The sequence below is a fragment of the Talpa occidentalis genome, unplaced genomic scaffold (assembly GCF_014898055.3).
Source record: "Talpa occidentalis isolate TD23 unplaced genomic scaffold, MPIMG_talOcc4v2.1 talOcc4.9, whole genome shotgun sequence".
Lineage (NCBI taxonomy): Eukaryota > Metazoa > Chordata > Mammalia > Eulipotyphla > Talpidae > Talpa > Talpa occidentalis.
The window spans coordinates 15,186,515-15,209,451 of record NW_023605305.1 but is presented as its reverse complement, the minus strand read 5'-3'; the positions used below and the strand labels follow the sequence as shown (position 1 = coordinate 15,209,451).

At 48.6% G+C, this 22,937-nt stretch overlaps 1 protein-coding gene across 1 annotated transcript in view; it reads right to left on the bottom strand.

Annotated features, from left to right (window-relative positions):
* The window catches only part of ARID1A (AT-rich interaction domain 1A), a 69,434-nt gene extending 50,404 nt beyond the window's left edge, over positions 1-19,030 (bottom strand). Inside the window, 3 exon segments of the mRNA XM_037500520.2 lie at positions 17,930-18,381; positions 18,384-18,913; positions 18,915-19,030. Coding sequence (XP_037356417.1) covers positions 17,930-18,381; positions 18,384-18,913; positions 18,915-19,030 — 1,098 coding nt within the window.
* Between the last annotated feature and the right edge of the window lie 3,907 nt (positions 19,031-22,937).

The window sequence follows — 22,937 nt, the reverse complement described above, 5'->3', positions numbered from 1 at the left end:
AAAGAGCCGAGAGAACAGATGGGTAAGGACCCCGCAGAAAACAGTCCCAGGTCACGTGACTCGCCACATGGCCCCGCCAGCACAAACTATTGTCTGGCTGTGGAGCTCCCATACAAAGGCACCCGGCCTCAGCTTCCTGTGATTACAGGGACAGCCGGCAGCTGTTGATCCAGTTCCCGTATGGGACCCTCCCCTGTTGAGGAGCATTCCAGGCAGAGACAAATACAAAGTTAAGGCCTCTCCCAACCAATGCACTTTCAGCTTCCTGAAAGCTCCACGTGGCTCCACTCAGCAGTTAGGAGGGCAGAGCAGACTTCCACAAAAAGAATCACCCTCTGCACCCTGGTACACAAACTGATCAGCATAGAGCTTTCTCATTGTACCCTTCCAGCCACAGATATTAGATATCTGGATATCTGTATCTAATAGGCCCTCACCCTGTCTTTTCTTGATCCTCAAGTACTTTATGGCTTTGAAGATTGGCCAAGAATCCATACCCCAGCTGAGGAGAAAATGCCCAGAAACTTGTTTAGTTCCATTCCCATACCCTGCCTCTTAAAAGGAGACTCCCTTTGTTTTGTTTGAACAGACAAGTTTTCCTACAGTTTATGCAACCTAAGACAATAAAAGATTCCTAACTGCCTATTGAGCCTTGCCAGAGACATCATTAAAGATTTCCTGAAGCTAAATTGATAATAGGAAAATAAAATCTCTCATCAGCTATACCAACACCTGACCCAGGAAATCAAATCCATTCAGCCTATGATTTTTACCATTAATAGGCTAAGAATCACACTCTCATTTTCTACATTACAAAAGACAAAGAAAACAATTCTCCTATTCCAGTTCTAAACTGGTCATCTGCCTTTGATGAGAAACCACCAACAATTAGTAACAGTTTGCAACTAACACACCAAAGGATTGGTTTTTTAAAAAATTGTCTCAAAGTTCCGTAAGTGTCCAAGTTGAAAAAATTCAAAATCCATGATGAACAAAAAGTTCTATCTACCCCATTTTGTTTACAGAAACCAGAAGGGGCTGCCAGCAGACATCAGACTTGGATAATTCCCATCCACATTCGTCTCTGAAGTGATAGGGGATAAGACAGGGGGCCTGCTTCTCTCCCTGGATCACATATATTCAAGTCACTGTGCTCCATCATCCTTCCAGATCAGAGAAAACTCACTAAGGGTAGGAAAAGGAGACCAAAGGATAAGAGCCATTCAATCATCTAGTAAAAAGCACAGATGAGAGCCAACTGCAATAACCACCTCACAGCTGTCCACCCAGAAGAGGCATGCCCGAAAAACCACAACCAGGTGGCTGGTGTTTTTATTTTTCCTTTGCTTCCAGAAAGAGCCCTTAACTAAGGCAGCTAGAGCATCAAACTAATGAAGTTCCTTCTCAACCAGAGCATTTTCACCAGCCACCTTTCAGAGAGAAATTGCTCTTCCTAAAATGATTAAAATCACTTCAGTGGAAAACCAAAGTTGGCTAACCAAAGTCTCCCAATTTCCAACAAATTACAAAACCTCAATTACAAAAAACCAGGCAACTTGAGAAAGCATTCCTCTTTGGGTACTGCATAAAACCCAGGGTCACACAAACAACAGAAAAGCCCCAAGAACACAATTAAACAGGAACTGAAATGCCATTTGATAAAATTCAACATCCCCTTTTTACAACCTTTTAAATCTCAAGAGTAAGGCATCAGTACCTCATGGCAAACTACTCAAAGAACACCACTTCTCTGACCAACTCCCCAGGGGAGCAGACAACTAACCACGTTGTGCCTGAACTGCCTCAGCTACACAACAGAATCCTGCCCTCCAGATTCTGAATCAGCGGCTCTGGGATGGGGCCAGGGCTCTCCTCAGGAGATTCTCATGTCCAGTCTGGAGCACTTGGGCTACATGGCATCCCTTCAAAACTCCTCCCATCTCCAGTACAAAGTGACTCTAGAACACAAATGCACCTTCAGTTTCCTTAGCCAAACAATGGTGTGCAGAGGGCAGTGCCCCAGCAACAGAGAAAAACCAGGTGTGCACCTCAGATTCCCAAATAAGTCAAACTCCCACATATTCTTATGCCCAGTCTTAAATTATTCACCTGAGCCATATCACTAACATATATGCATTATGTGGTTACTTGTTTACCATCGGAATACTATACTAGAATAAGCTCCACAAAGGTAAAAATTTGTATGTAAAGTAGGAAAGGAAAGGGAGCTGTGGAAGAGAAAAGTGAAATTCTAGAGGTCTTACAATTCCCAACCCCATTCAAGCTGAGAGGAAATCAGGGATCCACAAGGAAATTTGGGATCCACAAGGTCAGTTCTAGGCAAGTGTCAAGTGCTGACTCTTAAAAGGCCTTCAACTTCTCTGTCCCTGTTTCTCCATCAACAGAATACTGATAGTGCAGCACCCTCAAGTTTGACTTAAATGAGTTAATACACTCAACAAAAAACACTGTTCCTCAAATGAGCTGGATACAGGACCTCCCCAGGTGGCGCAAGAGGTTAAGACGCAACCTATGAAGCTATCTGCAGCCACTGCAGCACCAGTTGGATCCCCAGCCAGGGAGCTACCCACATGGCGCAATAGACCTCTCCTGACTCGCCTGCTGCTCCCCTCAGCAGTATATTTCAGTTGATCTGCCTGTTCTGATCTGTCCATTACAAGTCCACTCTGTCTGTGGTGAATCCCATACTTACTTATCTTGTGTAGTGTCTTTATCCTAGACTAGAATAAAAGCTCCAGGAGGTGAACGTATGTCTGTGTGTGTTTGATTGCTGTATCCTCCAGCACCCAAACTATTAGCTATTGTCATCCTAAAAAGCTTAGGAACTAGAACAGTTAAGGTCTGGTCTCACATGATCAAGACCAGAAACCCAAAGCAGTCAACTAGAAGTTAACAAGGAGTCAAATAAATTAAGGTTAAACTTAAAAGAAAAAAAGGCAGTCTTTGATGCCACTTTGAGCAAGTCACTTCACTCCCTGGCACTAAAACCACCTATCAAAAAATGGGGATACAGGCCTCCCTGGTGGCGCAAGGGGTTAAGTCTCAGCACTATCAAGCTACCCGCAACATGAGTTTGCTCCCCTGGCTAGGGAGGTGACCCACATGGTGCAGCAGACCTCTCCTGTCTTGCCCGCTGCTCCCCTCAGCAGTGTATTTCAGTGGATCCGCCTGTTCTGCTCCCCACTGTCTCTGGCAAACCCGCTTATCCTCCGCACCCTGTATGCATACGTAAATTTTAAAAATAAATCTAAAAAATGGGGATAAAGAAGTGTTTCACAAAGCTATGAGACAGTTCAAGTGAGTAGTACATAAGCAACCGACATCACTTCCTTCTCTCTACCCTCACTAGGAGAAAAAGCAGAATGGGGTTGAAAGCACAATTTCAAAATACCGACATACAAAACAACACATAAATCAAACACCAAAAGGACAGGCGAGTCCAATTCGCAAGCACCACCTACTTTCAGTCTGTTCTAACAAGGGTAGTTATTTAGTAGTAGTTCCTTCTAAGAACTCTGGTAGTCGAGCCCAGTAGTTTTCAACAGAGGCAACAGTAACCCAAAATTTTGGGGAATAAATGTATGAGAGTGCTTTTTGGTTCTCTCAGTAATGCTGCGGTGTGGCGCTACTGGTGTGTGGTTACCTGGGAGAAGATGTCTTACAATGCATCTCTTCACCAACAAAAGCTCTGCTGAGAAACAATGGACTCTAGTCCATTACAAGGCCACTCTCAGATGGAGAATTTCCTATAACAGTTGACCCCGGAGCAGTGCAGGGAAAGGGAATCAGAATTGACCAGTACCTGCCCCAAGACCCCAACAGTACAAAGTCACCCACTAGCCATGGTGATCATAAATAAAAATTTACTTTATATAGTTGGAAGATAATTTACCTAAGGTGATTCTTCTCCAGTGCACTCATTACAATGGTAATTTTACAGTTATTTATTAAGTACATCTTTGCCCACAAGAAAGTACTCCATGAAGACAGGAATTACACACCCTCTGTTCACAACACAGTGCCTGATACCTTGTCAAAGCTCAAGAATATTTGCTGGGCCTCTCCTGGTGGCACAGCGAGTTGAGCACCGTGCTATGAGGCTGTCTGCAGCCTCTGCAGTGCGGGTTCAATTCCTGGCCAGCCAGGGAGATACCCAGACGGCACAGCAGACCTCTCCTGTCTCGCCTGCTGCTCCCCTCAGCAGTGTATTCAGTCCGTCTGCCTGTTCTGCTCCCCGCTCTGTCTCTGGTGAATCCGCTCACCCTCCCGTGCCTCTGGCCTGTACCCCAGTTCTTGTATGAATAAATCTTAAAAAAAAAAAAAAAAAAAAAGAAGTACTTGTTGCATCAATATAATGCTTTTCAAAAGGTTTTGCCATAAGACTTCTACAATGGCAAGTCCCCAAATGCTTTAATTTGGACAACACTACAGCAACAGGACCAGGAAGTTAAGTGAACTTAAACAAAAATTCTTATTCTGAAAAGTCTTGAAAAATGAAGAGTCTTGAAAAATGAAGAATAATTGTCTAGGACATCTTAATGGTATGCAAGGAACAGGTTACTGCATCCTAGTATGTTTACAGTAATTTAAAACTCAACGATGTACAAGACCTTGCTACCCACACGAGGTGTTAGGGGTTAACAACCAGAAAAAGGAACTTCGTTCCACAAGCCACTCTTCAGTGCTCCTACCAGGGGAAGGGTTTGAATGTGGATGGACCACAAGCCCACCCGAGTGGGTCAGTATCAGGTCCATATTCTTTTAAGATTTATTTATTTATTTATACAAGCACTGGGTACAGTCAGAAGCACGGGAGGGTGAGATAATTCACCAGAGCCAGAGCGGGGAACAGAACAGGCAGACTGACGAAACACACTGCTGAGGGGAGCAGCAGGCGCAAAAGGAGAGGTCTGAGCGCCATGTGGTACTCTCGCTGGCAGGCGGGGTTTGAACTGGTGCTTCAGAGGTTGCAGGCAGCCTCGCAGTCCAGCGCTCAACGGCTGCGCCACCAGGGAGGCTCAGTATCAGGTCCATATTCTGGTGAAGATATTGGGAAGCACCATCAACGTCACTAATTTCAAATAATCTCATTAATTCTTGTGACCACCACAGACCATTTCCCAAAATATCAGTATTTCCCTAGGCCCCCCCAAGCCCACTCTATATAAGGCACAATTAAATAAAGAGTGGCTCAGAGCACATCCAACCTTATTAAGATTGCAGGTGCCTTCAAATCCTCAGGCTTTTTAAGGTCAGCAATTCCCTGGACAGAAAGTCAGAGTCTTGTAAATTCTCCGGCTTCTTTTAAAACTTGAGAAGTACATTGGTACCAACCTCCTCTCATCACTGTCCATGGAAATGTGTACAGGAGGCTTCATCGTTTATACCAGAAATATACGGGACCAGACCAAAGTTACTATTTGTCTTTTCTGAAGTTTGTCTCTTCTCCTTGTTATCTCCGTCCAGTATAATCAAACTGGAACAGATACTTGGCATGCTAAAATATGGAAAGCTAGCTAAAATTTATCCCTCCTCCAACTCCTTGCCCCCAAGTCTGTTTTGGCTCATACACTCTTTTGAGATGTGTTATTCAAGGCACACAGAATTTCTCTTTAGTGAATGTGTCTGAGTGGGTGAAACCAGCTATCTCAATCTCGTCTTATTTTAACCCAAAATACCATAATGAGACCATGTATTGGTTACTTGAGCTTTCATGTAGGAATGTTAAATAAGGCAAGTCAAAGCTGCACTGGGAAAGCAGAAGACTCAGTTACTAACTAGAAAGGAAAACAAGAATGTTACCAAACTGTACTGGGCCAAAAGAACCCCAAACAGACTGAGGGCTAAGAGTTTCAAGGCTAAAGGCAATACAGTAGGAGGTGGTGATCATTTAGGAAACTTCAGTTTACTGGTTAGACAAAGCCACACCTGCCTTACCAAGGACCTCCCTGGTGGCACAAGTGGTTAAGTCTCAGCTCTATCAAGCTACACAAGATTAAGCCCCCACCCTGGACCTACCCACATGGTGAGGCAGACTTCTCCTGTTGCAACCGCTGCTCCCCTCAGCAGTGTATTTCAGTCAATCTGCCTGTTCTGCTCCCTGCTCTGTCTCTGGTGAATCCTCTCACCCCCAACACCTCTGGCCTACACCCCAGCTCTTGTATGCATAAATAAATAAAATAAATCTTAAAAAACTAAAAAATATTTTACCAGCTCTGGTGTGGTAAAGTTACTGAGGTCTCTATGACACCAAAGAAGAGAATGAAAAAGGAAAACAGACAAAATGAAGCTACAGGACAAAAGGATCACAAAGTGGCCTTAACACACACACAATGTAAGGCTCCCTGCTAGAGTGTCAGTCTGTACATACGGACATCAAATCACAGACCAAACTATCCACAGACGGCCTCCGGGAAGCCTCTCCCTTCATCACAGCCGGGTCACAGTGATCACAGCTTCATTTCTCAGGTAGGAGGGAAAAGACCTGGCACTAGGAGACCTGTTGTTGCCTTTTTTTTTTTTTTTTGGTAATGAAAGATACAGAAACCACTTAGGTTTTCAGAAAGTCCAGATGAACTAGAATTCTGGTTCTCTAACTGGCCTTGCACTGTTAACGTGTATACCTCGTTATTTCTGTTACTTCCATGCCCAGCACAATCCTTACTCAATAAGTTCACACAAGCAGAGACAGGTCTTGGCTCAAATGCGCACTCAGAGAGAGACTTCATCCACTTCAGAGATGGGGCAACTTACCAGGAGCTTACTTAGAGGTCTTTATTTGCTAGGATTTCACAACAAGGTACACAAGGAAATGAATCACAGCAAAACTCAAGCTGGCCATGGGGGAGAGGGAGGAGGAGACAGGGAAGTCATTAAGTACGGCCTACTGAGAGATGACCAGATCACCAAAGGTCCTGTTCTTCACTCAGCCAGCACAAGCAGAAGGGACAGCATGGCATTTGATTAATGCTCTAACTCTGGACTCTTGATAACATTTTCAAGAATCACTTTCTTAGGGAGTTTACTCAACTGGTCATACTTGAAGACCAACATAGGTCATCATCCTAAATAAAGGATTTCCCATTTCATCAAACAGCCAGGACCACAGACTCAGATTATCCTCAGGCTGTCTCAAACAGTCAAGAGAGTAGAAGGTAGGGAGCCCCTAACTCCTATAAATAAAAAGACATGTTATATCACTAAAGTTTATCATGACTGCATAGGAGATTCATCTCCAAAGTTTCTTCTCTCCAAGCTCCAAGCACTTACAACCTTTTCTCCATTCAATAAAGACTCACATTCACTTACAAACTTTTCTCCATTCAATAAAGACTCACATTATGTGAAGGGTAGACAGATAAACCTGAAACATTAGCCAACGGTATAATTTGGGTAGACTCTGTAGGCCCGCTGTGCATCGATGGTTAAATCCAGTGGTTCTCTCAGACTCGAGCATGTATTACAATGGCCTGAAGGGCTTTTTAAAACACGCTGCCAGAGTTCTGGATTCATCAGGTCTAGCTGAGTGTGTTTCTATACAGAGCTCAGGTAATGTGGATGCTGGTGGTAGGGATCACACTGAGGAACCACCACACTTATCTAACTCTTAACCTAGAACAGATGCTTAGTAAAGTTTCTTTTCAGTATTAATAGAATTCAAAGGTATTAATAGAATTAATAATTTCAGCATTAATAGAATTCATCGTTAAGAACTATGGGATAGTTTGTAACTCAGTGAAATAGTTAAAGAACCAGTCTTTTAACTACTCAATTCCATCCCCTCTCAAGCAGGAGCCTATACCAATCAAGAGTCATTAGAATGTCATTTGACAAACCAATAGTACTTTCACATATCACATATCTTATTTGACGAAATAACTGCTAGGTCTGCGCGCCATGTGGGATGGCTGGGGATCGAACCGGCGTGCTAGCAGCTTAGTGCTTTTTCTTATTTAATAATAGCATCTGCGTGTAGATATTTTTCCTCATTATACAGTTGTGGATACAGGTTCAGAGATGGTGAGTTGCCTACATTCACACAGCCTTGGTTTTAGAGCTGGCTCTGCTATGAAACTTTGTGTGTCCTACTTAACCTTTGTGTGTTCACTTCCCCTAAGTGGAAAAGTAAGACAATAATCTCTGCCCTTCCAATGAGGGCTCCAGGTTTGCAAATATTCTCATAATGTAAGTTACTCTCACTTAAATCAAAGTGAAGGTCTTTATCTTTGTGAATCCTGCTCCTACCCCCACTCTCAAAAATCCCCCCCCCCACCGCGCCCCAAGAATAAGGGGCCTGTGAACCAAATGTTGCCAATTCTCACCCTGGGGGTCCCACAGCCATTCATCAGACACCCAACTAGAATCCTAAATGAAAGTTATGGACAGGACAGAAATCTAAGCATAATGTCAAAGTGGAACTAAAGGCTTTTCAGTCTTTCACCCCACTTAAGAGTTCTGGGTCACTGCAAAAACAACGTCCCAATAGGTCCTGAATTATTTATTTCAGAGAAGCAAATTCAGTATGTTATAATGTTATAGCTATGGAGAATCTGGCAAACCTTGATCAAATCAGAACTCTACCTTTTACTGGCTTTTTGCCTTAGGGCAAATTTCTCATTCTATGTCCTCTTCTGTACACTAGGCAGAGAAAGAGCAGAACCCACCTCTCACAGCTTTGAAGATCACAATCAGGAAACTCATGGGAAGGTCCAAGCACAGTGCCTGGCACATAATACATGCTCAAATGCATGGTAGCCATCAATATTCACCCAGCTTGCCATCATCTGAATGTTAGGATCTCAGTGAGGTTCTTGGCCTATCCCTGCTCCAGGACAAAGCTACGGATAAACTGCTCAAATCCTTTATAATTCTTTGGAACCCCAAATTCTTAAACAGGTAAAAAGTTATAAGTTTGGGGCCTCCCCGGTGGCGCAGCGGTTGAGTGCTGGGTTGCGAAACTGCCCGCAGCCTCTGCAGTGCCGGTTCGATCCCAGGCTGCTCCCCGGCCACCAGAGGAGGGTCCCACATGGCGCGCAGACCTCTCCTGCCACCCGCTGCTCCCCTCAGCAGTGTACTTCGGGTCCTTCTGCCTGCTCTACTCCCAGCTCTGGCTCTGGTGAATTCTCTCACCCTCCCGCGCTTCTGACTGTACCCAGTGCTTGTATAAATAAATAAATAAATCTTAAAAAAAAAAAAAAAGTTATAAGTTTGGAGACAAAAGGCAGGCTATCCAAATCTGAATCATTAAGAATTCCATACTCCTAAGTTAACGCGCAGAGCCAACCCATGAACTCCACACCACCTTAAGACTACAACATTCTCCAAAGGGCAAGAGAAAAAACCATCTGTATCTGCCAGAGCAGACATCCTAACAAATAGCAAGTAATTGCCAGCATTTGTGCTCAGGTGGCTTGTCTCTAAGGACAACATAAAGCAGTAATAAGGTCTAAAGAGAGGGGAAATCACTGGGTGAGGAGAGTCCAAAGACATTATGTTTCCTCTAAAAGGAAGAGCCCAGCAAGTAGTAACTTTTATCCTATACCATGTGGCTGAGTTCACACTTGTTAAAGTCAAAATACACCCTACACAAATCAGAGTTGAGAGCAAACAGCTGGATCCAGATGCACTCATGCCCAGCAAACAAGTTGTGACCTCAAGGAAAACAGGAGGCAAAATTAAAACAGCAAAAACACAGAAAATGAGTATTTAAATAACTGATATCACACCAACCATAAACTCCCCTGCTGTCATGCTGGTGCTAGATCTTGAGGGGGGAGTTCCCTGTAACAGAGTTGTCTATAAACAAGCAAGTTAACAAGTTTAAGAGGAAAAAGCATACAAAAATCTTGGCTGCTGGTGATGAGCCACAGAAAATCATGAATGTGTCAGTGCCAAGGGAGAAGTCTAATACCTAACACTGCAGTCTTGGGAACCCAGAAGCACTGAGGCCATAAGGAAGCCCAAATGCAAAAGAGAAAGAAGAAAAAAAAAAAAAAAAAAAAAAGCACATGGCACATTTCCTCTTCATATGGGTGACAATTCAAGCAGCACTCTGGGCCTGCAGAGCACATAGCTCTGGTGCCTAAAGCCCCTTAGCATTTCACATCCACATTAACTTCCTGGAGGGCGACAAAAAAATCTGTCCTGGATTACTGGGTGATTTCTAACATGTACCATAACCAACACTAAATCAACATTTTAAGGATCAAATTTCCTACTATGCAACATGTTGGAATGCATTCTTGGCATAAGACCTCTTCCCACAGCAGTCCACCCTAGGAAAATGCAGAAGTCAACCTGTCCCCAGATCATCTTTTCATATGCACAAGTGACTAACAAAAACAAATAAAAGTTCATTCAGATGTCCCTTCATGTTCAATAAAAACTCATTCCATCCATTCAAACAGGGGGAGGAGCAATTTCAGGAAGAACACTGTAAGCGGTTAAGTCAACGTTCACCCAAATTTGGATTGCTCTAACACAGGAATTTGACTGAGGAGTTCATCTCAAACTCCTGCTGTCCAAGACAGATGAGCCATTGTGCCCACTTCCAAGCACTGGAAACTCGCTTTTGCACAATGCCAGAATGGCAAGGCAAAGGAAGTTGGAACATTTATTTCTAAACTCAAATCTCTATTCAAGACTCTGTACTTCTACACTGCAACAGGGTAAGCCATCCTTATTCGAGGTGGAAGCAATGCAGCAATCTGGCAATGACCACTCTAAGCATCTTCTACTGTTAAGCATACACTTACAGGCCTTGTAAAGTGCCAGAAAACACTGTAGTCTAATCACACATGGACTGGCAGGTAAGAGAAACCAAAATCGGTATATTTCAGAGGCTCCCTTAAGGAACAAGCAAGTGTGTACAACATTAATGAGCTTCTTAGCAACAGTTAACCTAACTGAAAACAATATTAAAGGGCATTTCTGTGAACAGACGGGCAAACTGCACATGTGCAGACTTTATCTACCCATCAACCCTCACTGTAAGGCCTGATCAAGCAACTCAGTTCAAGCACAGCTAACGAATCTCTACACACAGCAGCAGCCTGAGAGTTCCAACAGATACTTATGGTTCTTGTTTTATTTAAGAAAGGTCAATTTGCCAAAAAAGAAAAAACTCAGGCTCTCTAACCAAAGGTGAACCACCTTCACTGCAGAATTGTCCAGGACACATAACTGTGATGGTGATACAACCTTCCAAACCCAAAATTACCACAAGAGCCCCCAAACCGGCCAAGAAACAATTCTCTTTCATGTAATTTTATGGATAGGGTCTAAAGTTTCAAAGTCACTGGAATGAGACAACTACAGGTCTGGGGACAGATGTATTTTAACTGGATTCTAGAAAGTCTATGGGAGTCTGAGTAGCATTATGAAAAAGCAAATTAATATTGTACTTTTCCCTTTCTTGAATATGTAACTTCATTAAATCATTGCCTCTGAAAAGTTGCCCCAGGTTAACCCTGCCCAACGCTGATTGTTACTTATTTTTTAATTTCTTCTGCTCATGTACTTAGTTGGTCTATCTACACTTACAAAAACTTGCTTTGCAAGTTTTCCAGATGTGTACCTATAAGCATGCTTCCCCAAGAAAACAAAATTCCTCTAAGGAGATACTGTTCTATCTTTTGAGTCTCTTCCTATTATCTAGTCTGCACGTTCACAAAGTGCTACTTTCTACCCGCACTTGGATCTCCAGATCTCCCTCAGGTAGAAATGACACTCTCAGCAATAAGTCTAAGCCCTCACCACCAATATCCCAAGCCTTTGGTAAGTTAGCCAAACTAAATATTATGGGCAGGGCTAAAATTACATTCATATTTCCTATTATTATTATTATTATTATACTTAATCAAAAAAGCACTTGTACAACTCTGGTGAGGAAAACTGGTATCAGTGTCAGACTTTGAGAAGGTAAATCCTGTCATCTCACAAAGCTACCAAAGCAGAGTGCCACAGACTGACAGCTATATTTCCAAAATACTTCTTCCTCCGTAAATTTTTTTTTTCACCAATGAAAACCGGTAATGATTATAATTCTAAAACAGCAAAATCAAAAAACAAAGGTTAAATCTACCCACATAGTCCTTCAGGCTGCATTTACTGAGTCCCCAAACATTTGGACCTTGTTCCCATCCAGGAACATATATATATACATACACACACGCATATAAAATACGCAGAAGTCCACTGAAAACTACTTAGGTCAATCTTGCCCTTGGAGTAGGCTTAAAATCCTGAGAGCCATAGCACATCAGAGGCTAAGGATGTCCCTGGGGTTGCAGTATCTTCTTTTCTTTCTGGTATTCCAAAAATGCAAACCCAACCCAAAAAAATCTTACTAAACTACAAAACCTTTCTGAAAGAATAAGACTTGAAAACTCCAAGATTCGCAAGCCAAGTGTCTGGAGCACACCTACCTCACTACTGAAATTAAGGACCTTTTTCTTTCGCCTCTGAAACGACAACCGACTCTGAAGGGCTCCAAGCACCTGGACTCAGGGCAGAGCCAGTGCCACAGAGGCTGCTCTTCCAAGGCAACATCTTTTCACTTCATATCTCTTTTAGATTATCTCTCAATCTCTGTGTGCTCCGCCCACAGCACCACCTTTTCCCTAACCCCAAGTCTTTTCCTCCGATGTTATTTTATTCCACCACATGAGAAGAGACTAGCATTATCTTTGCTTGAAAACTGTTTATTAATTTGCCTGTCAAACATGCTATAGAGCCGTTTACATCTTACTGCAGAAACCTCCTGGGTACATATTGACAGCTCAGCAAGTATTTACACAAAGCTCTGAAACATTTGGTTCCTTCAGAGAGGAAGAAGCTGCTGTGTCAAGCAGAGAATTATCAAACACCTTTCCCTCTACCTTTTCCCCTTTTATAAAGGGAAGCTTCCTTCTAGCACACCTCTAATACGCCTAAATTACACTTTTAAACGACTAAGCCAGGAGGAGAATGGCAATTCAGGTGTGCTGGAGAAGAGAAAGCAGCATTTCCAGGACCACGAGCAAACCACACCAAGCAGCTTGAAAAGACAAGGGCATAAGAAAAGGCAACTACACCTATGAAACAGACCCCAAGACACACACCTTGCCCTATTCCAGTCTCAGAAACTTTTGCTCCTCTCTCAGCAAAATTTACAGGGCAAGTTCAGGCACTCGGATTACAACCAACTGCCCAAACCAGACCTAAACCAGCACAAACACCAGAAGTGTCTGGAGAGCTTAATGCTACCTTCTCCCCACCTTCCTATTCCCCCCAAAGAGAGGGCGTGTTAATACCCATCCTCCATCCCATCACCAATTTATCCCCTAAATTCCCTCTTGAAGAGTCTGAAGCAATTATTTCTCAAGTCTTGCTTTAATGAAGTCTGCCTAATTTTTCAATTATTTAGTGTTTTAAACCACCAGTCAGGTGAAATGACTTAGTGGCAAACAGATCAACAGTTTCAAGGCAAAACAATCTGGTAGGTTTTTTTCCTATAAAGGGACTACAGACCACCGTGGCATCCAACTGTTCAGAACTTGTGCCCGTAAATCCTCAAGAGAAAACAGTTTTGAGTTCCTTGTGCCCAAGGAAGAAAGATGGCTTCAAGTCCCCTACTGAAAAATACAGGAAGAAGCTGTCTTCATAACAAACCAGGTGTGGAAGCACAGATGTGTAGCACTGAACCGAGGGTCATGCAGTCCGTCGACTTCATTTTACTGATGAAAAGAATATGAAAAACAGAGAAGGCAAATGAACTGCCCGAAGTCACAGTTTAATGCAGAGCTGTGTGTAGAATCAAAGCTTCCTGAGTCCTGTGCTCTTTACCTCCTCACCACACACAACTTTGCCACACACAACTCGATGTGCATCAGTAAACGATAATGACCAGTCAAAACAAGGAAAAACCCAGAGATGAAAGCTTTGGGAATCTAGACTCCATTTCAGAGCCCAAGGTATCACACCGCTCACTGACAAGAAAGTCAACTTATTTTGAATACCATGTTTTAGTTATATTTCCATGTTTCAATTGCATCTAGAATTCCAGGATTTTAAGTCAATCAATAACAACCTTTTCCAGGGCAGGAACAGGAAAGCAGCCCCCACCATTACTTTGTGAGCCTATTTTCACATTTTTAAAAAAGTTCACTAACCTCTTTACAAAAAGGCCTGCTATAGATATCACACCCCACAAGAGTCAATCTAACATATGAATGTTTAATGCAACCCGAGACATCTTGTTACAGCAGGTGCCACTGTCATGGTTACTCTGTGTCACACACAAAGAACCTTAAAAAATCCTCACAAGGCCCAGTACGAAGAAGCCAACCTTGGTTCTGGCTGTTTTCTCTGCTCTGGCCACCATTACAACCCCTATGACCCCCTCTTCTTTCACAGACAGTAGAGAAACATGAGGCCCCCACAACTAAGCGCCTCGCGCCATGTGGTTTTCCTGGTCCCTCCTACTTGAGGGAATTCCAAGAGTCCTGTGTTTCAGCCAGCCCAGAATTTCTGCCAGTAGGCATTCCCATAATAAAACTAGGATTCCTTTATTTGTTTCCCAGGAGTCAGAAGTATCATTTGATATTTCCATAGCAGGAACTAATTGGCTAGCCAACTTCCACAATCAAATCCATCTTGATCCTGGACTACCTATTCTATTTCATTTTTTACTCACATGAACTGAGAGAAGTAGCACCCCATCACTTCTGCCATATTTTACTGTCAAAGCAAGTAGAGAGAACAGCCCAGACTCTTTGCAGTTGCAAAGGGATGTGTATAGAGAGAGGGGAAACAACTGTGAGCACGGCAACAGGGAGATAGTTGGGAATCTTTTAGAGTGGCCACAGCTAAAAGCATTGGGAATAGAAAGCTTCACATCAGGTTCGAGCACATCTGGTCAAGCACATGTAAGGTTCAAGACTTAGTTCCATCAGCAGCTAGTGGTAGGATCCAACACCTTGAGACGCACCATTACTTACTAAAAAGAATAAAGGAAAAGTTTGTCTGCTGGGATTTTCCCAGCTCCTGTGAGAAAGTCATAGCTGGAACAGACACACTTACCTAATCCTTATTTCCTAAAGGCAGAGTCAAGTGAGAGCAGTACCACCTTAGCTGTGCCCATCAAGCCTTTGTAAAACACTCTTAATCCAAGACTGAGTTAAGGAAAAAAAGGGAACAGGGCAAGACCCCAATATTGAAGAATGCTTAAGAACAGGAAGTTTACTGTGGTCTGCCAAAAGTTTTATTAGTAAGAAGCAATTCAACAAATTATCCATCTACTACCCCCATCTAGACTACATACTTCAGCCCAACAGAAGTGAAGTTGCACTGTCTCTTCCACAAGTAAATGGAGACACTCTCTGTCTGGGTGGATAACCCATTCTCTGGGTCTCAGGAGAGTAGGCACCTGAACTGAAATGGGACAGGAATCACATGTTGTGTGGAGTGCCAGCCTGGGTGATATTAGAAGGCGATCAGAAATTCAGCCAGGGGCAAGCACAGATAAACCAGGACTCACTCTCTCTACCATTTATTTGGGACAAAACCACAGTACCTTGAACACACTGAAAGTGCTCAAAAAAGTGTTTAAAGACTAAAAAATAGAAATCACTATTTAGCAAGGATGGTTATACCCCCCCCCAAATGCCTGAACATCCTTAAGCCAGAATTTAAATTAACTTTTACTTTTAAAAGAGCCTTGACTTACCCCCAAATTACTGCTCCAATAGTTTTTAAGAGAGGTAAATTTCTCAGTCCCTCCCCCTAAAAAGAGAGGAAATAAGGGGAAAGAGGTGTAGACTATAGAATGGATGTTATCCTCCACACGCTCGAAATCCAATTTAAAATTTCCAGGCAGAGAACAAACATCATGGCAGGCGTGGAAAACAGGCACAGAACTTCAAACCTGTCATCTAACAACGATTTTCAAAATTCCCAGCTGAAGGGAAGAGTAGGAAAGCAGTTCTAGGAGGGGGAGGCAATACCACTAATTAGGCAACATAAACCAACAAAATCTAGCAGAGCACAAAGGCACAATCAGGACTGCTGGGAGGGGGGCATAAAGGGAGATCTCCACCCTCTCCCAAAAGATCCATGACTCCACAGAACAGCCAATATTCCTGATGGAAACACTGAAGCTAGAACATGACGAAAAGAGCAAAATTAAAATAATGCACGAAAGTATCAAAAAGTTGTAATTTTTAAGCAAGTCTTAAGGATCGCTGCGGAGCATACCTTTATTTTCTAGGCTTGAAATTATTCCCTTGGAAGAAAAAAAAAAAAAACTCTTAAAATGCACAGAAAAAAAAAATTGGTCTATTCAAATGTCTACCACGAAGTTTTAAAGTTAATTGATGACAAAACGGAAAGGCTTGCTTTTTGAATATTCCAGGAACAAATGATAAATTTCACCAAATCCAGCCTTCAGGAGAAGAAAGTCCCTCTCAACCAAGATCACGAAAGATGTCAGCCTCCTTAAATTGAGCTGGTCTCCCAAAGTTCAATTAACAAAAGAAAAAGTGTTAACAAGACTCAACACGTAAACAAAGAATGAGGCCAGTCTTCCTTAAAACAGAACACTTGAACCTAATATGAAATTCTCTCAGAAAGCCTCCAGTTCTCAAAGAAAAAAAAAAAGTTTTCTCCCAAACCCCCCCCCCATAAAGAGCCCACATTGGCCACTCAATAAAAGGTCCAGTAAAATCATTTCAATTCTGCAACGCCAACAGGGTCAAAATTACTCAAGACAAATGCATCTTCAGAGCCATCAAAGAAGTCCATTTATACCACCAGGAAAGTCACAAAACCAAAACAAACAGCAAACCCATTGTAGAGAAAAACTCAGCTACTGTTCTGACAACACACAGAATCTATTTCAGGCTGCATAAAACATAACAAGCAAAATAAATCCAAGGTGCAAGCAAAACGCCACTGCCTCCTCTTTTGTTTCGGGCACAATGTAACAAGGGCAGCCTGTCTGAGGCTCTGCTCCTGCTGATACAGTATTGCTGCTTAAACCTCCCTCCTCAAGGTCACAGCCAATTTCAGCTCTGGAATAAAAGGCAGATAGTGGCAGCGAAGGTTTGGGTTATCACTGGCAGAAAAGCAGAGTGTAAAAGTTTATGAGCTCATCAGGATTGTTGTACCATTACATCAGAGGCAATTATAAATGGCCAAGAGCAGGAGATGGGGAGCCAATCAGATCACAGATAGGATGTCAACCTAAGACCAACTGTCTCCTGGCTTTGACAGAAGGATTTTACCTCCATAATTCAAATCCCAAACCAAAGCAATCTGCACTTACTACTCCAGTCACTCAGCTGTTTACCAGCACTTCCAGGGAGAAGCCCAGGCCACTGGGCCGGCGGAGACGAAGACGGGAGAAGGCCCGGGTGGCCCCGGGTGAACCGCACCCGGCCTCTCGCTGCCCCCAAGCAGGCCCCTGCCCTCCCGCAAGGTCCCCCCGAGGCCCGGGGGCCCCTCCTAGAAAGGAAAGCCGGGGGACAGCCTGGAGGAAGGCAGGGGGGGCAGAGAGGGGCGGCAGGTGAGCCAAGAGCTGCTCCCTCACCTTCCCCAGCTCCTAGCACATCCTACACCCCTCGCCAGAGCCCCCAGCACCCCTTCGCCCCAGGCCGGGCCCTTCCTCGCACCCTCTACCCCGCACCCCCTCCCAGGCCCCCGGCGCTCGAGGGGACCGGGGGAGCGAGAGGGGGGCAGCAGACACCCCCGGGAAAGCCCCACACAAAGGCTGAAGGAGGGAAGGAGAGGAAGGCAGACAGGCAGCCATTTTAAGAGAGAAGAGCCAGACAATGGCAGCTCCCCGGCCGCGGGGGCCCCGGCCCGGGCCCCGCGGCCGCCCCCCGCGCCCCGGCCCCGCTCGCCCCGGCCCCCTCCCCTCTCGGCCGTGTACCTGCGGGGTCCGGGCGAGCGGCTGCCCCCCGCCGCCGCTGCTCCCGGGGCTCATGGGCGCGTGGTGGCTCCTTTGTTGGGCCCCTCCCGAGGCGGCCGCCGCCGCCGCAGCCCCCCAGCACTGCGAGGCCATGTCCGCCGGGCCCTTGCCGGCGCCCCCGTCCTGGGGCCCGCCGCCGTAGTCGCCCCCGGGGTAGCCCTGGTAGCCCCGGGCGGAGCTGGGCGACGTGAGCAGCTGGTTGAGGGTGGGAGTGGCGGTGGGCTGGGGGGTGCCCCCGCCGGCGGCGGAGGGGCCGCCGCCCCCCATGGCCCCGAAGCGCTGCTGGGCGAAGGTCGACGACGACGAGGAGGCGGAGGCGCTGGAGGAGGGAGGCGGCTTGGAGCCCGCGGCCGCCGCCGCCGCGCCGGAGCCCGGAGTGCCGCCTCGCGGGGAGCCCAGCGCGTAGGCCTGGGGGGCGGGGGGTAGGCGCTGCGGTTGGGGTAGTAGGAGTTGTACTGGTGGTTGGGGAAGCCGTGGTCGTGCGAGTTCTGCGGGGGCCCCGCGTAGGGCTCCAGGCCCGCGCCGCCGCCGCCGCTCTGCAGCGCTGCCAGGCCAGGGCTTTGTTGTCCGCCATGTTGTTGGTGGAAGACGGCGGCCGCGGCGGCGACGGCGGCCGGGCTCCGGCCGTAGGGCTGCCCGAAGCCGTAGGCGGGGGGCGGCAGGGCGGCCGCGGCCGCGTGCGGAGGCGCCCCCACCCCGTCGCTGCTGCCGCCGCCGCCGCCGCCCGGCGGCTCCGCGAGGTTATTGTTCAGGGCGGGCCTCGGGCCCGCGTTCCCGTTCGCGTTCTTGAGGTCCGGCTCCGCGCCCGGCCCGCCGCCGCCGCCGCCGCCGTTGCTCTCGGCCGCGTCCGGCGGCTCCTTGCCCGGCGGCGGCGGCGGCCCCGCGGCGGGGCCCTCGCTCTCCGGCCCGGCGGCCGCCTTCATCTCCCCGCGCTCGGCCGCCGCCCGCCGCCGCCTCGCCCCCCGCCTCCTCCCGCGGCGGCTCCGCTTTCTTCAGCTCCGAGGGCGGCGGCGGCGGGTTGCCCAGGCTGCTGGCGGCGGCGGGGGCGACCTGCGCGGCCATGATCCCCGCTGTCTCGTCCGCGGAGCGCCCCGGCCGCGGCCTCGGCGTCCCCCGCCCTCCCGCCCGGCGCGTCCCCCGGGCGCCCTCCCCACCCGCCGCGGGCCTCGCGGGGCTCCGCCGCGGCGCCCGCTGCCCGCTCCGCTCCCCGCCCCGCCGCTCAGGCTCCGGGCTGGCGGCGGCGGCGGCGGCCGAGGCGCGGGCGGCTCAGCGGCTCCCGGCTCTGCAGGCGCGGGACCCGGCTCTCGCGGCTCATTCCCCCCAAGCCCTTGCCTGGGAATGAGGGGGGCGGCGGAGGCTCCGCTCCCCAGGGCCTGGCCCCGCTGTGACTCTCCGCTTTCTGCTGCCGGAGAAAGGAGGAGGGAGGAGGGAGGGCGCGAGGGGGAGGGGGCGGGAGGGAGGGAGCGGGGGGAGGGGGCCGGCCGGGCGGGCTGGAGGGCGCGCGGCGGCGGCCGCCCGGGCGCCGGGCGGCAGCGTCGGAGCGCGGGCCGGGCCGGGCGCGCCGCCTCCCCTCCCGGGCCGCGGCTCGGGCCGAGGCGGTGGCGCGGCGGCGGGCGAGCGGGCGGGCGGGCGGCCGGGCCGAGCGGCGAGCGCGCCCCACTCTCCTCCGAGTCCCCCTCACTCCGACACGAGGCTCAGCACTGCCATTTTACCCGGAGCCGTCGCGGCCGCCTGGCAAACCCGGAGCGGAGCGCGGAGCGGGCGCGGGCCGCGGAGCGAACTCGCTCCCTTCCCCTCACAAAGGAGGAGGGGAGAGGACGAGCCGCGGCGGCGGCAGGCCCTCTGCCGCTCTCGCTCGGCAGCGCCGCCGCCGAAGGCTTCGGGGAAAACCCGGCCCGGAGCCCGCGCCTCCCGGAGCCCGCGCAGGCGCCTCCCCCCGGCGCTCCGGCCCCGGCGGAGCCCCTCCGGGCCGCGCGCGGGGGAGCGGGCGGCGTGAACTTTACTCGCGGCCGCAGAATTGGCCGGAGCCCGAGACCGCGGCCGCCTCGGCCCAGGCCTGACCCCCCTGGCAGCGGGCCTGGTCTCTTGGCTGCTACTTAGCACCTCCACAGCACTTTGCTGCTTCAAAGCCGGTTACAAACCCGCCCCACAGACCGGCGGAGGGAGGGAGGGAGGGAGGGAGGGAGGGAGCGGGGGGCTCCACGGTCTACCCCCTTTGCAAACCAAAAGGAATGACAGATGATTGTTTAAACTTTCCATTTTCCCACTTCCCTGGCCTCTTTGGCGGTCCTCAGGAGGCCCTGGGGGCATGAGGCTGGATTATCCCCATTTTACAGAATTGAAAGAAGGGGAGGGGGGCCCTGCCCGTCGCTTAAAATCGGTCCGCAGAAGAGGGTGCCTTCGAAAAGGCCTGGGGTCCCCAAAGTTATCGCCTGTCTATTGAGCTAAAATAAATAAATAAATAAATAAATAGGCCGTCACGCTATGCCAATATATCTAACAGTGGGATCAGAACATCACGGTGGGTCGAAGACTAAAGCTGGTCATGTCGCCACTGACTTAAAAGTGGTGGCCCCTAAATCTCTTTTCGGGTCAGAGGACTGCATTCTCGCACGAGAACCCAAGCCCCATCTTTACCTTCTGAGAAAACTTGGCCCACAATGACCCCAATAGTTCCAGTCTCCAAAGGCAGTACTTGTAAGACTGTAAACACAATCGCTGGAAGAATCCGAGTGTCCAAAGGAACCACAGCAGAAGGATGGCAAAGGGAGGGAGGGAAACCATTTTCTCCCTAAAGAGAGAAAAGGGGCAGTCTTAACAGGCTGCTTAGAAAATGGCTACAACCCAGATTTGTTTTCTATGCTCTAGTGTAGAGTCTTCAAAGTTTACCATTACCTTCTAAGAAACCCTCCTCCATTGATCCGGAGGCATGCATAGAAAACACCCAGAGCTACAGGCCCCGGCTCTTTCCTCTTCAGGCTGACTTGAAATGCTCCGAGGTGACAGGCTACAAAAGCCAGAGGGGATTCCAGCTCCTTACCAGACCTGAGGCTGCCTTGGGTAAGGCCCAGGCCGGCCTGGTCACTGAACACCAGGGCCTGTTCTCCCCTCAGACCTTGTAAATGAAGACTTCACGACCACAGAACCATCCTCTTACAACTTTCAGGTCCTGTAGGCCGCTGGGGTTCTGATAGTGGCGGGTGATTTCAAATACCTGAGCTGGTTCCCACTGTTGGGGGTACATAGGGTTGCCCTGTAACACTACTACCATGAAATTTCGGTGTGTCTTACATACACAAAAGGCCAAACCTCCCTGACGGTCTCAGAGTGGTGTGTGCTTTTTCTTTCCCAAGCCAAGAACCAAACAGGCCTACCAAGGTCTGACTGGCATGGGCTAGTGCCCTGGTTTCACTCACAGTCCTCAGGGGCAACAACTCTCCGCGTGCATTAGGTCCTAGAAACCAAATTATAGGCTGCCTCATAAATGGAGCTTGGCTATTAAATCAACTGCCTCTGAGCTGGCAAACAGTCCTGAGTCCTGCACACAAATGAGGAATTTTTTACATGCAATTACCCTGCCATTTTCTCCAGAGCCGGAGTGTAATGGGAAACCTGGAGCCCAGTGAAAATCTGGGCGCCAGAATGGATGTCTCCAAAGAGGCAGTCCTCATCCCCTTTCTTCACGGTTGTGAAATTTGGAAAGCGCCGGATTCCCTGCCCTACACGTGGGCACGCTGTTTTGAAAACAGCCACCATTTTTACCGAGCAATAAGCTACAGGGCACAAAAATCTATCCATCTGGGTTGCCGGACGTCATGTGGATTTTCTCCTTTCTCACTTTTCGAAAACCGCCCATCTTCCCGTGCTCTCTTCCTCTTCTCCCGCCGAGCCCCACGCCAGCATCCCGGGGACCGCCAGATCGAAGGGAACTTTCTTAGAAACTGGCCCCTCAGCTTTCCCCAGGGGCCATGGCAGCGGGAGCGGGGGGAGGGGAGGAGCTGGGCACGTGGCTGGCCCGAGCGGCGAGACCCGGGTTTGGGGCTCGGGGTCCCCCCCTTGGGGGAGTTTTCTCCCCCAACGCCCCTGCCTTTTAACCCCACACCCAGGCAGCTCAGGAATCCCGGCGCAGATTGGAGAACTGGGACCAGAACAGCGCTCCCCTCACGAAAGCGCCTCTTGCCACCGACAGCCTGATGGCAAATATGGACTGAATCGTTGACATGGAAACCGGACTAAAGTCTCGCTCTTCCTCACAAGAGAGTTCTTATCACCAGCCCCGGCCGCGCGGCGCTCGGCAAACGCGGACTGGATTTCCGGCCGGCGGGATCGGGAGGCGCCTCGGCGCGCAGTGTCTCACCTCCCGCGGCTGCGGCAGCCTGGAGGGGGGCAGGGCTGCCAGGACGAACCGCCTGGAAATGGCAGAGGATGTGCTCTCATTTTACCCGGCTGCACAGTGTGCACGGATTGGGCTCGAGAATAAGGGAACCACCTATTAAAATGCAGCCAACTGCAAAATGTGGAAGCGAGGCCTGGAGGGTTTGCTAAGAGAGGGAAACGCTTGCAAGGAGGACACCCCTTCCTCTCTCGCAATTTGCTTCCCCTCAGTGTCCGAAAGGCAAAACTCAGCAAACAAAAGATCGGGTTGGCTTCCAGGAGGCGCCTATCCTTTCTCTACTCCTTGCAAGGGGGGGGAAACGTGTTCGGGCCCAGGCCCGGGAGCCGAGAGGGGGGGGGTTTGCTTCGGTTCTGAACTCTGGGGGCTGAGCCTCGGTGGGGGCCACAGGCGGCCCCGCCGCGGCCGGGCAGCAGACACCCAGCGCAGCTCTCTCGAGTGCGAACTGGAGCTGCGAGTTTGAGCAAAAGGGCAACTATGTCAGTTGACGGAAGCCAGAAGCGGAGCTCAAAGCCCGGCGTGGATTTCCAGCTGGAGCTGTCTGTTGCTCAAAGTTTGTAACTCGGTGTTCAGAAA